Source organism: Rissa tridactyla, chromosome 2, assembly GCF_028500815.1.
Source record: "Rissa tridactyla isolate bRisTri1 chromosome 2, bRisTri1.patW.cur.20221130, whole genome shotgun sequence".
NCBI lineage: Eukaryota > Metazoa > Chordata > Aves > Charadriiformes > Laridae > Rissa > Rissa tridactyla.
This window is the reverse complement of record NC_071467.1, coordinates 115304491-115321096: the sequence shown is the minus strand read 5'-3', so window position 1 is coordinate 115321096 and position 16606 is coordinate 115304491. Positions and strand designations below refer to the sequence as shown.

At 37.9% G+C, this 16606-nt stretch overlaps 1 protein-coding gene across 1 annotated transcript in view; it reads right to left on the bottom strand.

The window, feature by feature from the left end:
- SEPTIN7 (septin 7) overlaps nucleotides 1-16606 on the bottom strand; it is a 65871-nt gene that overhangs the window by 23788 nt on the left and 25477 nt on the right. Inside the window, exon 4 of the mRNA XM_054190580.1 lies at nucleotides 4138-4244. Within this exon, the coding sequence (XP_054046555.1) occupies nucleotides 4138-4244 (107 nt within the window). The remainder of the gene's footprint in view (nucleotides 1-4137; nucleotides 4245-16606) is intronic.

Genomic DNA, 16606 nt, shown 5'->3' with positions numbered 1-16606 from the left:
AAATTTTATTGCACACAATCCATGCCAGAACTCTCAAGAGAGTAATCCCCAGCCACACAGTCAACTCAGCCAAGAGTTTACTACTCACAAGCTTTAGCACACAGGAGATTAACTTCTGATTCCTCGCATTCTTTTTGCTATCTTGCACATAGTATCCACAGAGTGCTCCTATAACCAAGCTCTCTGCAAGTATAAGAAACCCCTAACACTTTCAGAATACTAGAGATGATAACGTTAAGAGCTGTACTCTTGCCAAGTGCTACAAGGTATCAGCTTTATTCTCCAGCACAAGAGTTCCCAGCAAGAACCATTAAATTATTAAATGCTCACAGTGGAGTGCTTTTACAAAAGAAGCAATTAATAAAACATTATCTTGAACATGTGTTTATAACAAAGGAAAAGGAAGGTCACAAGATCCTCAGAAATGCCACACCAAACATTTTTCCCCGATTCTGTATGCTTATAAAATGTCAGCGTGGCTGAATTTGTGAAGTCACCTTCTGACAAACGGCCTGCAATAACTGAATCTCTACAGACTGTGCTAATACCTTACTGGGTGGCGAGGATTTAAATTTATTCTTACGTTTTATAATTTCATGTAGGTATCTTGCTATCAGAGCAGGGTTTTCAAAACCTTACAGAACAAGAAACATTAGTTGATCAAATTAGATGTCCTCTACTCGTGTTGGGGACAATCAGACCATATCCACCACGTATTGTAAGCAGCAGAGACTGCTGGTAAGAGGCAGTATGTGAAGGACCTGACATAAAGCCTCTGTAAAGCTGCATTTTTCTAACCAAATTGGATGTGTCCATACATGGTCAAAGGCACAGAAAGCAGCAACATCTGGAAAAGATCCAGAAAATCACTGTAAACTAGTGTCATTCACAGTTAAGCATCCAACTGCATCCTATCATCTGATTTACAAGTATTCCCAAGGGATTCATGGAAAACATTAGTTCAAGTTTCGGAATTTAGAACTTTTTATTAAAAGTCTCCTCCAAACAGCCATTTTCCCATGCACTCCAGTCAACTGGGTCACTCGGGTCTCCTTGGCAGTTCCTACACAGCATTCGTGACTTGATGCTTGTTACAGCTTGACTACTTTTAATGAATTAAACGAGCCTTTACCATATGCCATTTAAGATTGTCAAATAATGATCACAGAAAACATATTTCATATCCCATCAAATCTGAAGAAGTTTCCTTTGAATTCATCTGACATCAAGTGACTTACTATTAACTGGTTTTCTATGTTTTCCTTTAAATTAATACAAAGGACCTGCCTCACAAAACAACTTCAAACTGCAATTGTTTTCAAGCCAAAACCACGGTTCGTATGTATCTATGTGAGACTGTCTTACATGATTCATGATCAGTTAAGTTATTCCCACCATGTAAGAGCAGACTGTTATTACCACCGAGATTTTAGGATGCTCTGGTGGTCTGTCCCATCTCTGCCCTACAAAACTCTTGACACTCTCAACTTAGAAAGGTTTACACTGGCAAAAAGTACAAATCCCACGGATCCAAATAACAGCTCCCACTTAATTCTTTAATATTTGAATGGAATCGCCTCCACATCATACACACAGTTGCTAGCACACATAATTTTCAAGGTTGTAGAGGGAAATAATTTTATCCTCACTTAGCCATTGACACTGAAATATGCCAGTTTCAGTTTCCTTTTTAAAATGTTATGCTTACTGATTCTTCATTCATCACAACAAGTAATTGAAAGCAAAGCAGTGCCGCACTACGAGCATACTCAAACAAAAAAATTTCTCATTAGATAAAGTAAGCAATAGTTTCTATGGGGGAAGGTGGTCTTTTAATATATTTTATTCCAATCATATTATTTGTTAAGTCATGATAGACCCCAATTCACTAATGAAAATAGTTTTGGTTAGCTCTAGGCCACCCTCAGGCTTTAGCCCACACAGTGGAAGTAGGAAAAAAGGCAATGGCTTTCCAGCCAGGCTCTGCTCAAGCCCCTCCCCTCCCTCCCCCCCATAGCTTTACATGTCTAAAAAAAAAAATAAAAACCAAAAAAAAAAAATTTAAGTGAAGCTTCCTGAGAAGTATGGGTTTTCTTCTTCAACCAGTAAGTTAATAAAAATCAAAACATTTCTGAAGAACTCAAAAGGTCAGGATGAACAGATCATCTAATCTCGGCACCTGACAGATGAAAATACTTAACTCAGATTCCAGAAGTTCCACACACAGAGTTTTAGCTTAATTTTTCTTACACTGGTCCACCTTCAGCCAGGGTGGGACTGAGTTATCGGAAAGATGTCGTGTTATTTTTTTTGGTTAGTTTGTATGTAAATCCTTCCTATGATTTTCCTCAATTTAAAAAAAAATAAAAAAATCTACCAACAACAAGAAATTCAATGCACTGTTAAGTTCTTTAAACTGTAATTCAATAAACATAACCTGAATTGGTTCAGTTTCTGCTAAACCAATGAGTAACCAGCAGTAATGGAGTCACATTACGCCTCTTTTCCAATAAAAAAGTAGTCACCCTTCTACTTGCTTTTCCAACAGTCACTTGTTATTTCATTAATAAGTATATTGTACCAGAGCTTAATTATTTGCATATCTTTTCCATCCCACTTAACATCTATTTGAAACAGGTACATAAATTCAACCCTTCTAATTCAAATAATGGTCTAATGCCCCTGCTAACAAGCTTTTAAGTCCATTTTCTCAAAGTCACTATGGTTTTACATTAAACCGATAACATAGCCTAATAGACATGATCAAAGTTTAGAAAAAAAATAAAATATTGTTAATCAAACTCAGGATGTTCAAAAGATGTCTTCCAAATTAAAAAAATTGATATTATGTAACAAATGTGTTTGGTATTAGTATTCAAGACTTTGCTTGTCAGTTAGCTCAACATCAATGCCATTTAACCTTTTTAGTGTTAGCATAACTAACTTAGTCCTGGCCCTCCAGTCATTATTCAGTGTTCTGAGATTGGATTAAAAAAAGTCTTACCCAAAACCTCAAAAAAAAAACAAAAAACAAAACAACAAACCAAAAAACCCACAAAACAGTAAGGTCAGTGGGTCATAGCACCGGAACAGTTATTCAATTCCATTGAACAAAAAAACCCATTCAATTTTGCAGCTTCTGTTTAGCACCTTGCATACCCTCCTAACTCAATGCTAGGAGGGTATCACTTTAGGAAGGTTTAATCACTTTATGACAACCCTGTAATTTCAGTCACTTCTGCCACAGCTGAGGTGGTCTAAGACTGTCGTATTTTGCAGCTGGAGGAACTCTGCTGGACAACAGTAACAATGGTGAGCACACTTGGTCCTCATCTGTACCAAGTTAGATTATCACAATCTATCTTCACCAGCAAGTGTCTGACAAGCATCAAGAGAGATGAATGGAACTCATGCACCCTTATTCAGCTGCACAGCCGCGGAGGCAGAAAATACCCCACTGAAACATAATGATTTCTTAGACTACCCACAACATTATTTAATTATTTGTGTTAGGGTTCTGTTTGGTTTTTTAATAACCTTTTTATAGCTTATTAAAAAGTTCAGCTTTTCAGTCTGATGAAATATTTTGTTTCTTGCGCTTGCAGGGACACCTTTTTTGCCTATGTAAGTACTGGGTTTAGTCTGCCAGGTTCACCCTAGTCCCAGATATGTTTCAGAATTACAACTTACAATAAGGGGGTAAAAAAAAAAGGTACCATAAAGTATGCAAGTTGAAGATGATTGTTGGATACTTGTACACACTAGGTCCTTGCATTTATGTCAAATCCTTTAATACACATTTTTTTAACAGCCTGTCATACAGGGTTTAGTGCACATTACACATCTCTACAGATATACTCAATATTTTAATTGATAATAAAACATTCCATTTCTGAACAGGACTGCACACAAGGTACTTCACACCAGGGCTCTCACACTTCAACAGGCTACAAGCTTCATAACACGGAAGTTTTGCATAGCTAAGGTATACTGAAAGACACACTGAATATTTCTTAATGGTTCACATCCTGGCTAAACTTCTTTGAAATGTAGGTGCTTATGTGACAACTGTATCCCCTTATGTTCCTAAATTGCAAGTTACATAGTTCAAGTTGCAGGTTTTTCACCCAGACATACCTGTACAGTCTTTTTAATTCTGTGTGAAGGACCTGGATACTCTGGGGAATACAATTCTGTTAAGAATAATGAGTTGATTAATGTTGATTTTCCCAGTCCAGATTCACCTAGAAGAAAACAAAACAGTTTCAGTAAAACCAGAAGTATCATACTGAGTATAAACATTTACATCTACATTTCAAATACTCTTGAAACGTACTACCTGAAGACATGCGCTCCACTGTAAGGCTTTAAGAATCTATCACCTTTTCTAATTTCAAGGGAAACCTTACAAATCCAACTGGCACTGCTGGATTCTTTAGACATTCATGTTTCTGATCACATTAAGTACTGAACGCATGCATTTAGCACTTCTCCATCGCCCCCATTACAACACACAGAGATGATATTGCCTCACATTAAAGTTTATAAACAAGCTACCTTCCTGGTACTGCTTCCTATCACGGCACCAATGCAGACTAAGCAATCTCCTGTATTTCAAGTATTATTTGAGGATCTTATTGTCGGGGGGGGGGGGGAGAAAAACAAACAAAAAAAAGATTAAGATTGTTTTGGTCTAACTTCTAAAGCTACAAAAAGCTAAAATGAAGTTCCAGAACTATGTGGTTTGCCTGGGAATTTTGTTGTTGTTGGGGCGGGGAAGGGGGATTGCATTTTGTTTGTTTGCTTTTTGGTAATCTGTTCATGAGCAACAGTGAGTCAGCCTTGCTAAAGAATCTGGAGACACTACTACCATGACAAACCAAAGCAAATACAGTTAAAATTCCTACAGCAAAAATCATCCCACATTTACAGCTCTACAGAGACAGGAGCAAGAACTTGAGGTGAACTACTTACCATGGTATTTAAAAAGTCAAGTCTCTGGCTTAGTTTTCTATTCTAAAGAAACAACTTCAACACAAGAATTCACACTGGCATAAGAACTAATGAAAAAAGTATACAAAAGTGACACTTTCTGTTTAAGTTTTTGTATGCAGTGCTGTTAGCATGTTGACCTAAACGGAAACAGTCACACAGAAATTTGCTCTTAAACTAACAAATTTGAGTGCAAAGTACTGGTAACATACTTTCACCGAGGGGGAAGAATGAGCTGCACTGCCTGCACACTTTGAAAAGAAAAAACCTAACCTGCCAAACCTCCCCATCCCCAAATACTGGTTGATTTAAAGACAAAACTCAGAAAGCTTCACAATTTGTCTTAAGATACATGTCCTGGGTTAATGCAAATAATCGAAAGTTACAAAACAGAAAGTAGTTATGGACCTCAGCAGACAAGACCTTGTCTCCGCTGTAATAGCCATCTCGGTTTCATACACAAGCTAGCTTATACACATCAGCCATCTCGATTACAACAGTGTAGCTCAAAGTCTCTGAAGCAGCGAACACAGCAATCTGATTAGCTATACTGTAAACGGATTAGCAGCTGATGAAATGCTGCAACCAGAGCTCCTGCAGGCTGGCTGGCTCCCTACCTTATTAGCAGTGCTTGTTCTTCAAACCCCATCCTGTGCGACAGATGAGCTAAGCCATGCTGCAGACAGGCTCTGGCTATGGCCAGGAAGATGGGCTGCACCAGCCAAGGAACCAAGGAGATGCTCATGTCATAACCTCAAGACAGCAGTGCTGAGAACAACTAACCTCAACACAACAGCTATATGCAAGCAAGAAGAGACAGGTTTGCTAACAAGTATTTCATTACTACCACTGCAAATTTTGCCTTTTTCTGTGTTCAGATGCAATAGACATTTCAGAACTACGTGGTAAATACAACCAGACACTTTTAGGCACTGTAAGGGATGCACGTTTTCTACTCTGCACCACAAAATCTTTAGGGCAGGGTCAGCTGCAGCTGAAAGACTTCCCTACCCAGCCTGCAATAGAAAGAAGCTTCTGAAAAGCACAGCTTTCCAAACTCACAGCTGCAGCCAGTTTGAAGCTTAAACTTCTCCATCTCACAACTCTGCTCAAGACGCACATATCATTCCAGTTAAATTGCCGAGTTTTTCATCCACCCTACTGAACCTCTCAAGAGGAGGGCTCTGATTTCACAATGTACAACTCATATCCTTTCAGCAAACATCGGTTTTTTAGTCGACCATTATCTTGCAAAAGGCTCTCCACTGCACTATTGAAAAAAATTGTGTATCAGATTCTATTTCAATATACAAAAAGGGCTGCCCTTTCTTCTCCCTTCTATTAGGGCTATTGCTTGTCTTACCATGCTACAGAATTTGAAGTGGAAAATGCTCAGAAAAACCACTTCTCCTGAAAAATCACAGCGCTTGTCAAGTTGCCATTGAAATTGAACATATGGAAATAAGATTTTCAGGTTTGAAAGAATGTGATGGAAAACCAGCAGCTTGCCCTAGATGGTTCCTGCAGCTGTGGCACTCCATACCAAGTAGTTCCTGAACTGCTGAAGCATTATGCCCTGATAGATTTCAGGTTTGTTCCCCTGCCCCCCCCTTGCTTACAGTAGCAAGGATGGGAAGGCAGTTTTGAGCTGGAATTAGTGAAGACAATTTATTTTAGTGAAAAAGGTATTTATGCACCACCTTGTTCCCACAGGCGTCCATCACCCTTGATACCCATACCCATGCTAACTTTAATCAGCCAGTGCTGATTATAACAGTTTAAACTGCTTAACTGCTAGCAGTATTACATGTGTTTGCATTAATACACCAACCCTGGTTGCAGTTGCGCTTTAGAACACATAACAGTCAACACTTACAATCATAGTAAAAGGCTGTAGTATCAAATAAAACAATTATACTGAAACTGTAGGTAAAAAAACATAACTGCAACACTGAATATTGTACTATGGGGAGTCATGCTGCTTCCACTGTAATCAAACAGGAATTTCTCTGCTGGTTACAGGGGAAGCAGAATTAGAGAAACCAAATGTATTCGAACAATTCTAGCAGCCTTTTTGGACACATTAAAATATTCTGATCTTAGCTAGAAATACATTAAGGAAAAAAAATAAATCTACAAACAAAACCTTCTGTTCTTCCCTATCTAGAACCTTGCTCAACCCAAATTCACTTGAAAGGATTCCCTACTGGAAAGGCTGGGAATGCGGCTTCCAAGGATGCAATGGGCTATGAATACAACAAACAAAACACCAAGGAACAGGGAAAACAAGTGGAATTTACTTTGCCTTAATATGGGGAAAAAATGCAAAAAAGTGCATCCCAAATAAAATGCATCTTCCCGTTCTCAGTAAGCATTTCTGATGAGATTTTGCCCTTTCACCATTATACAAAGTGGCGTAAGGACACAATGTAATAGAATCATTTCAGCAGTAATAACGTTCAATCACTCAATGCGTCATGATGCAGTTTGATCTAGCTGCCTAATTTAGAGCAAGTGATTTTTAGAAATACCCTATGTCTTTGTTTTCAGCATGAAATGTTTTGTTTCAAAAAGAAAGAAAAAAATACTTTGACATTGCAGGGTAATCCTGAATCCAAGAGTTTAATTATTTTTGGTATCCAGCTACTGCTTTTACCTTGCCCTCACCCTCCTACTAAATGTTTCATATATACTCCCAAGTTCTTCTGAACAAATACACAGTTCTTTTTCTTCATTGTTTTGTGTCTCCTGTTTATCAACAAATTAGTATTTAAAAAATTCAACGTTTTTCTGAAGTTATTTTTCATTCAAATACATGGAGGTGGCCACTCTTTTTGCTAAAAATAAGCATATACTATTACTAACATACTCCTGTCAATCTTGCAAAGGACAGAATCTTTTGTCAGCCCTTTACAGGGCTAGCAAGAATTCCAACTCTTCTCAAGTCTATCTAAATGTCTGTACAAATCTTGGAGCTTTTCTTATACACTTGGGTTAACACTGACCTGTCAACAATTAGCCTCTTCATGTAGATGGCCCATGACATGCAATTTAAAAATCAACCTTGGATAGCAAAATTCCTTCTTCTGTGAACAAAACACTGATCCGGTACTTCCCTTTTTCTCTACACACATGAGACTATCTGTAACATGAGAAGGGAGACAAAAAAGCCTACCCCAATACATTCACAGGTTTTTCTTTTATATCTCAGACACATTTCGGGGTAGGGGTGTGTGTCAGTGACACCACCAGCAAACACCGAAATGATTTGCAAAGCTTGGTTTATAGTCTCCAGAATAATATTAAAGCACGTAAGTACGGAGAATTAACAATTAAAAAAAACGGAACAATTAAGTGCAATCTATGGGAATGGGGGGAAAGCAATGCTGAAGAGACAAAATAAGTAACTCGGGTGGCTCTCAACTGAACTAGATAAATCTTTCACCTTCATTTCCAAATCACACTCTGTAAATGAACCAGAAATCCTAATCTGTGATAACCTGTTATAGAATCTACCCACAGCTAAATTGCAAGTGTTCAATACGTGTTTTTTTCTAGCTCAACTCCTATCCATCAGATCTTTCATTGACTTTATTACTACAAAGAAACTTAAACTGCAAGAATCTCCTCCCTATGATAATAGAAGTGAATTGTTATCCTTAAATCTTAACGATGATGATTTTTTTCACCGTTCATTGTTGTGGCATGTTGAGAACGTGGCATATTTCCAACCTCCTCCAACTTTTCAGCCTCCGCCATTCTTAGTCAAATACCTACAAGAAATGGACAAGCAGCCCAGTCCAACCCAGCTTCCAGCCTTATATCTAACTCCTGTTGGAGACTGCTGTCTTCTCATATTGCATCCCCTGATAACATACCACACTACATCTTCTACCTATCATATCACTCTGAAAAACCAGGATCAGTTTTCTGCTGTGATCTCCTAGTATTTTTAGGATCTTGTTTTCTAAAAATCAACACCCTGAACTTAAAGGCATGACCTGCATTCTTAGATTTATGATTCCATGTGAGAGTTCAGGAAATACATCAAGTGATCAAGATCACTAGCCAATACAGAACATTCTCAGTGTGCTCTCTGCATGTCTTATTTTCCTACCTTTTCATTAAGTAAGAAAGAAATTACTCTTGCAGAAATCACCAGAAGTTTTTCTATTCTTCACTAACAATTACTTGGCTATCTATCAGTCAAACAGTATTTCATGCTCATGCCCTGTGACAGTTAACTGCACCACTGGGAAAGTGACCACATGTGCCATCTGTACTTAGGAATTTCAAGTTGCTTTCCCAAGCTCCAGGTGGACTACAAGACTGCCTAGGAGCCACCCATCTGCAAGGAAAACACTTTTGGTGATCACAGCATTGTAAACTGAGGCTTCAGTTAAATCGCTCGAAGAACTATGCTTCATGTATTGTCACCAAGAAGACGACCCAGTCTCCGTCACTGTATCCATTCAATAAGAATGGTAGGAAATGCAGATTCAGAAGGTGCTTTAACTGCTAACAGCTCTGGTGGGTGAGAGACGGTAACTCATCCTAGTAGGGCTTGTAGCTTATTAGAGAGAAGCCACCAACACCAAATGTCCCAGGGTAAATGAGTTTTCTACAAACTGCACAATTTTTTTTCAAAGCTTACGCTGCATTCTAAATAGAAGTCTGTATTTAGAGTTACTTGATATAAACAGCCAAACACAAGCTGCAGATGCTTTACTGCTTTATCAGAATGAAGATATCCAACAATAGGTTTCTTCTAGAATGTGAGGGAACAGATTTTTAGTGCATTAGATAGCCCCGAGAGTTATTATAAAGGGATCAAATGCAACAGAAAAAAATGTTGTACTTCTCCACAACTTATATATACAGTATGTTTACATCAAAGCATATTTTATTTTTAGCAGATGAGCCAGTTTCTTCATGTAATTTTTTCAATTGTATGAATTGTAATTATTGTGACAGTTTTTGCTTAAAATATAATCCCATCAGTTTGATGCTGGTGACTCAGAGAGGGGTAGAAAGCTTGTCAGAAGACATAAAAAATACTGCATTTCATCTTCTTTCATCCTTGTACAATTCACAGTTTATGTGCACGACAGCACCTGCAGCTTTATGCAAATGTGCAATGGCTTTGATGGCACCGTCAGACACAGTTTTTTGCTTTTATACAGAAGGGAAGCTCCATGAATAATCAAAGAGCCTGAAATACACCAAATGGTATGACGGAACCATCCTCTTGCTGAGGGGGAATGATGCTCTGCCATGTCATTATAGATGACCACAAAAATGGAGACTACAAGATGCTTTTAATTTTAAGTCTGATTTTAGAAGCTTTCGTAAAGGCTAGTTCCTGTCTTCAGCACTCTACAAAATACGAACCACCATTTCGATAAACATACAAGTACATCCAAATGAAACCCAACAGGAGGAGGGGTGGGAGCAGCACGGTGCTACTCCGCTGTATCTACATGTATCTACAAGTTCCACACAGGACAGTGTCATGCAAAATCTTGCAAAAAGTTCAACTTTGTATTTTACAGACATTTATAAAGGAAAGAAAGCCAAAGCTCCACCAATTCACAACCTGAATTTGGAGCATAAATTATGGAAGTAACACCTGTTAGAACCACAAAGCTGATCCTAGCAAGACAGAATAACAGGGAAGTCTACCAGTGATAAATTCACTTTTGTCTATCAGCAACTGCATCAACAGCAACAGAATTTCAGCATTCAGTATACAATAACACAACTTAATCAGCTTTCTTAGAGCAAAATTTAAATTTTAAGTGCAATAACTGAAGACAGATTCTTGGCATATGGTTCTTGTCACAGATGCCGTTTAAATAATTCAGAAGAGCCATTAAAAGCAGGGAAGAGAAGTACTTCAGAAGAATATTGTAATAGATTCTAGATGGCATTTTTCAAGTACTATTATTTCCCCTCAAAGGAAAAGCAGGTTCCAGCTTTCTACAACTGACAGAATAAATGGCCATGAAAAAATGGCTTAACTTCACAGGTGAGATAATGGCTGCTGCCAAAAGAAATGGTCCCCTACTCCCAGCCCACCACTTGCACTAGAATTCATAAGGCAGCACAGTGAGGCAAAAAGCGATCCAGCAAACCAGAGCAGTAGGGGCTTGAGGATGAGAAAATGAAGGGAAAAAAGGCACCAGACAGAGGAGGTAAGTCAAATCTACAGGTTTGCAAAAAGAGAGGAGGGTAAATGTAAAAATTTTTTACTTAAAACTAGACTTCTTCTCCGCAACAGAACAACCACCACCAATTCACAAGTAAAAAATTTGTGGCACTTCATGAAGAAAGTCACATTTGCTTTAATTACTTACATAGGCTTTCCTCCTGAGAAATAGCATGTCTGCAAAGTAGCCATTTAAAATACGATATGTTCTTTAATTAATCATGAGGCAAAGGAAGCAAGTTTTCAGTTTTTTAAAAAAAGTTCTAGTCTAGTAAAACCAAGGAACTGAAATCACAAGTTTCTTCATTTTTAGTTTTTCAGCATGACTGCAGATGAAAAAAAACACCCCACAGCATTAGTCTACCCATATCTAGTACCAACAGCTTAAATGTGACAACCTGGGCTTCAGCATCCAAGCTTGCATGGAACTATAGATACGCAATTAGCAGCTGCAGCCCAGGCTTGCCAAAGTTATACTAGTTAAAAGAAAACTCCTATGTCTGATCAAGCTGTAGTCGTACCGCAATGCAGTTTCTGAGACGTTACAAACAACAAGAGGTTGTCAAAACTGACCTACATGGAAAATCTGAATGCACAAAGCTATCTGTGAAGTAACTGGGTTAAGGGATTCAACTAGAAATGACAGAAGCTGCAGAGCTCCAGGACACCAAATCTTCTACGGTTAAACCCCATAATCGGCATATACCTTGAGTTTTCACAGGCTTTGACAAAGCCAAAATAAAGAGCCTTCACAAGAAAAGAAAAAAAAAAACCATATTACTTCAAAATGAATGAAAGAGGAATAACAACAGTTGTGAAAATGCTAAAGGAGGGTGCTCTTTTTAAGCCTAAGAAAGCGTACATCTGAGACCACCACTCCTTGGTCTAGAAGAATCATCTGTCTAGAGAAAGCTGCTGAGCTGGAGTTGCTCTCTGGGGACATACGCAATGACAAATAAATCGATTAAATTCCCCAATTATATGAATTAAAAAAAATATAGAGAGATAAAGATGATAGGAACATGCAAATTGTCATCTATACAATCTATACATCACTATTGACGACTAATTGTACAGCATTTCCACAACATAATTTCTAATATTTGCTGGCTGAAGAATGAAAGGTACTTTAATCAGCAGATCACAGATTAATTAGTCACAGCAGGATCTTTCATTACTTGAGCAGAAATAAAACCCACACAGCTATCTACATGCTGATGAGAAAATAACAAAAGTGCGGTTGGATTAACTGCAAGACTAAAATACTTGACACAGATACAGGGTTCAACACCTTAAAGACAGTATAGCTTGCATTACTCACATTTCACTTAAGAAGTATTACAGATCAACTCAAGCAAAAGGAGATAAAGGTGAGACACTTTAGGCAGGATGTTACTCAAACAAACCACCCAACAATATACATCTAAGGCATGAATATCCCAGAAATATTCAAAAGGACAAAAGAGAAAATTATTTTTATTTACATGGAAACTATTGTCTCTACGTAACCGTACAAAGAGCACCTAGATTGACTTACTCAATACTGCATCAGTTCTTCCCTTGAAAATTTACGCATGAACACAGTAAAACCTACTGGAAGTAAGTGTTGAGCACTCTCAAAATATGCCAGGTAGGACATTCGGCTATTAAACCAGACCATAAAAATCTGTCAGAGGACTGAATTTAGAAGATTCCTAGTGCCAGTCCAAATTTCTTTCAACATCTTATACCTTGTCTCTTGATGCCTTCTCCTCTTAATGTCTTTAGAAGCACTTGTTATTATAGGCAGCACAAAGGAAACTATGTTAGGACAAGACACTTAACTGGCACAAGCAGCAAAAAAAAGTTATAGATAGCTTGACAGGATTCTGCAAATTTACACCAGTGATGTTATTTTGGGGCAATAAGGAATGAAAAGTTAGGGGAACGTCATTTGCAAGTTAGGATAATTTTGCTTTTTTAGTATTTGGTCTAGTGTTATTCAAGAAGCAAAAGGATCCGAGAGATGAGCTCCGCTGGATATGCTGCTGCCACTTCTATGTAACCTTGGCAAAATACACAAATTTGATAACTCAGTTACTTGGGGGTGGGTTACATGTTTTTGTTACCATAAGACAGCTTCCACTGTAGTCATAAAAGTGGCTGTTTTATGTCTAACAAAGGCTGAGATAGGTTGGAATAAGCTTGTGTTGTCAAGACTATACGCTTTTTAATATGTTGAGAAAACTGGTTTGCTTAAGCCCTAAGCCATTGCTGCCACCACTATTTAGTTTTCTAATAATTACTTAGAGGAAAACTGAGCTGCTTTTATAGCCAACAAGAGAAGTATATATTTACAAAGCTGAAAGGAAAATGGATAGGTTTGACAGGTGATATCTTAAGACCTGTTTAATGAGCTTGCTATGTTTTGCAGTGGATGAGCATGAAGGACAGACGCGGGAGGTGGATCAGGACTCCTTCTGGAATTCCTGCCAGCTAGGGAGGACACAACCCAGAGCCAAGGATGTAGAATCGGGCAAGTCACAGGTTTGTCCTTTACAGAAGGTGAGGATGATATACAGTGAGTTTAGGCACGAGAAATACAAAACATAATTCTTAAAGTATTTTCTTACATAAATTCTTAAATCATTCAGTCAAATGCAATGAGAAGAAAAATACTAACTTAGTAAATTAGTGAAAATCTGACATCCTCTCTAGTCTCTCAACATCGCTGAGTGGTCAGCTATTGGTTTCTGTGATGCCTGGCACCAATGCGGCAGAAAAGTGATTAATAAATACTTGCCATTAGCCAGTTTCCTCTAAATTAGCGATTCTGTATATATTCATAGAAACATAGAATGGTTCAGGTTAGAAGGGATGTTAAAGATCATCTAGTTCCAACCCCCCTGCCATGCGCCTCCAACTAGACCAGGCTGCTCAAATCACAGAATCATAGAATGGTCAGAGTTGGAACAGACCTGAAAGATCATCTAGCTCCAAGTTCCCTGCCATGGGCAGGGACACCTCCCACTAGCCCAGGTTGCTCAAAGCCCCATCCAGCCTGGCCCTGAACACTTCCAGGGATGGGGCATCCACAACTTCTCTGGGCAACCTCTTCCAGTGTCTCACCACACCCTCACAGTAAAGCATTTCTTCCTATTATCTAATCTAAATCTCCCCTCTTTCAGTTTAAAACCTTTACCCCTGATCCTATTGCTCCACTCCCTGATAAATTAAGTAAATAAAAAATAAATATCCCACATTTTTGTCAGCAGCGTGTGCCTCCAAGACCTAAAAAATTAAGAAATCTTGCAATTTCTCCTTCGTTACAGTGTAATGGCATACCTTTAAATTAGCCTTTTTTAATACTAAATATTACAAAATCTCACCTCGTCTCCTGTTTCAGTATTTGTGCTACTCTAAGGATCTGAGTTTCAACCATGGATTTTAAAGTTACTTGCTTTTGTAGGGCTATCAGCACATGAAATATTCCAATAATTTCTACATTCTGTAAGGTAGAATATGAGGATACCACCTTTGCAGCACTATGGATTTTCGTTTTATCTGAACTTCAAAAATCTGCATTTAAAAAGTGTCATGTTACTCTCCCACAGCAAAAAGCTTCCCACTCCTCATGTGCCATGTTTAAGAATTTGCTTGAGTAATCATCAGATTCTTATTCAAGTTTGTTGTTGAAAGTGGTATATCATATACTTGTTCATACTGAAACAGTAATTCTACTAATGAGACTTTAAAAAAATAAGAAAAGCTTCAGTGATGCATGGAAGTCCAAATAAAATACATATGATTAACATGTAGTTATTTACAGTTTAAGATATGTGAAAGCTCCCCATTTAATAAAAACTTCGGGAGTCATTTGAAAATACATAGAAATAAGACTTCCACACCCCACAAATGTTTTGTTTGAAACACAGATCCTAAACAACTGATTTAAAGCCAAGACTGTATGTATGCTAAACGATGCGTCATTTACAAAACCTTCAGTTGTGCTTTTTAAAACAAGGAACAAAGACTCGCCTTCATCCTACACCACACTGGGCAGCTGCAACAACCAGCGTTTCAAAAAAGTGTTAACTCAAAACCATATTGCCAAAGTGTAGTTATGTACCCATTAACATCAGCTGATTTGATGCATGACTTAGCTGAGCAGTGCTATATGTTGTGCTCTTCCTCTGAGCTCTCAAAAATTTCAGACACTTATAGATCCACAAAATACAATTTTTAAACACTTACCCAGGATTATTTTTCAATCACATCCTACAAAACTGACTTGTGCATATTTTTAGTATGAAGGTATCCACAGCATAAGCTGCTCTTCCAACTATAGAAGTCTTAAAATTCTTCAAGGAAAAATAATCTCAGACGTAAATGTAGATCCTTCATTACAACCACCTCAGTATAGTCTGTAATTACAATGCTGAATATTTTTAGCCAAAGCAAGCATTATTTCAATGCAACCAAGGCTCATTTTGACAAGTTTCTGAAACAAATGCCTAGTCACTGTCATATCAACCAGTACTGCTACCAAAAAAAATAAAATACCAGCCTCCATGCCACCCCTTCTTTATGCTGACACAAGATTTTTCTTTTGCCATGTTGCAAACGGACTGAAGACTAACCTTCCTTGCAGCTCCCAGAGAACTATCCAGCTGGATTCGCACACTAATCCAATTTGGGCCAAGTGCTATTAGTTCTTCCAGCAACAGCACAGACTTAGGCCAGGTTAAAATCTGAACTTCAGCCTAGAGGAACAGCTGCTATTGTTGGATCACAGTTTTTCCTAATTAAACCAGAATGACACTTCATAAATGTCACTGAGTTGAGGCCTGTATGTCTCTTCAAGTACTTGAAAATGACGATGAATCATTTCTGTACTCTTAATTACACAACTAACACCCTCTACATCAACCGAACTTTCCCATCCAAGCATCTTCAAAAGGTTGTTAACTATATTAAGAAACAGCGTGAAAAGGGAATTCCAGAATCCGTAAAAAAAGACGACTCACTAAAAAAAAACAAAAAGAGAGAAAAAAAACCAACGAAAACCACCCACCCCAAAAATAACCTCTACAGAAAAATGAGTTGAAAAGAGGCTGACCACATATGGAACACACAGCTTAATTTTTTCCCCTTCACTTTGTTCTGTTTTTCATTAAGCAAAATAAACCCTTAAAGTTTTGGGGGTTGTTTTGTTTTGTTTTTTTGCCCCAACAAAAAGCGCTCATCTCATTTTCCTAAAAGTCACCATAACCTGGTTTGGGAAAAAAAGCTGGCAAGCACACAATACTGAAAGGAAAATACTAACTAAAATGTTACAGTTTTTAAAGATATACAATTACTAAAGAGATAGAAAAAAAAATGAGAAAAACACAAACCTTGAAATAAACAAGCCTAATAGTGACTTCA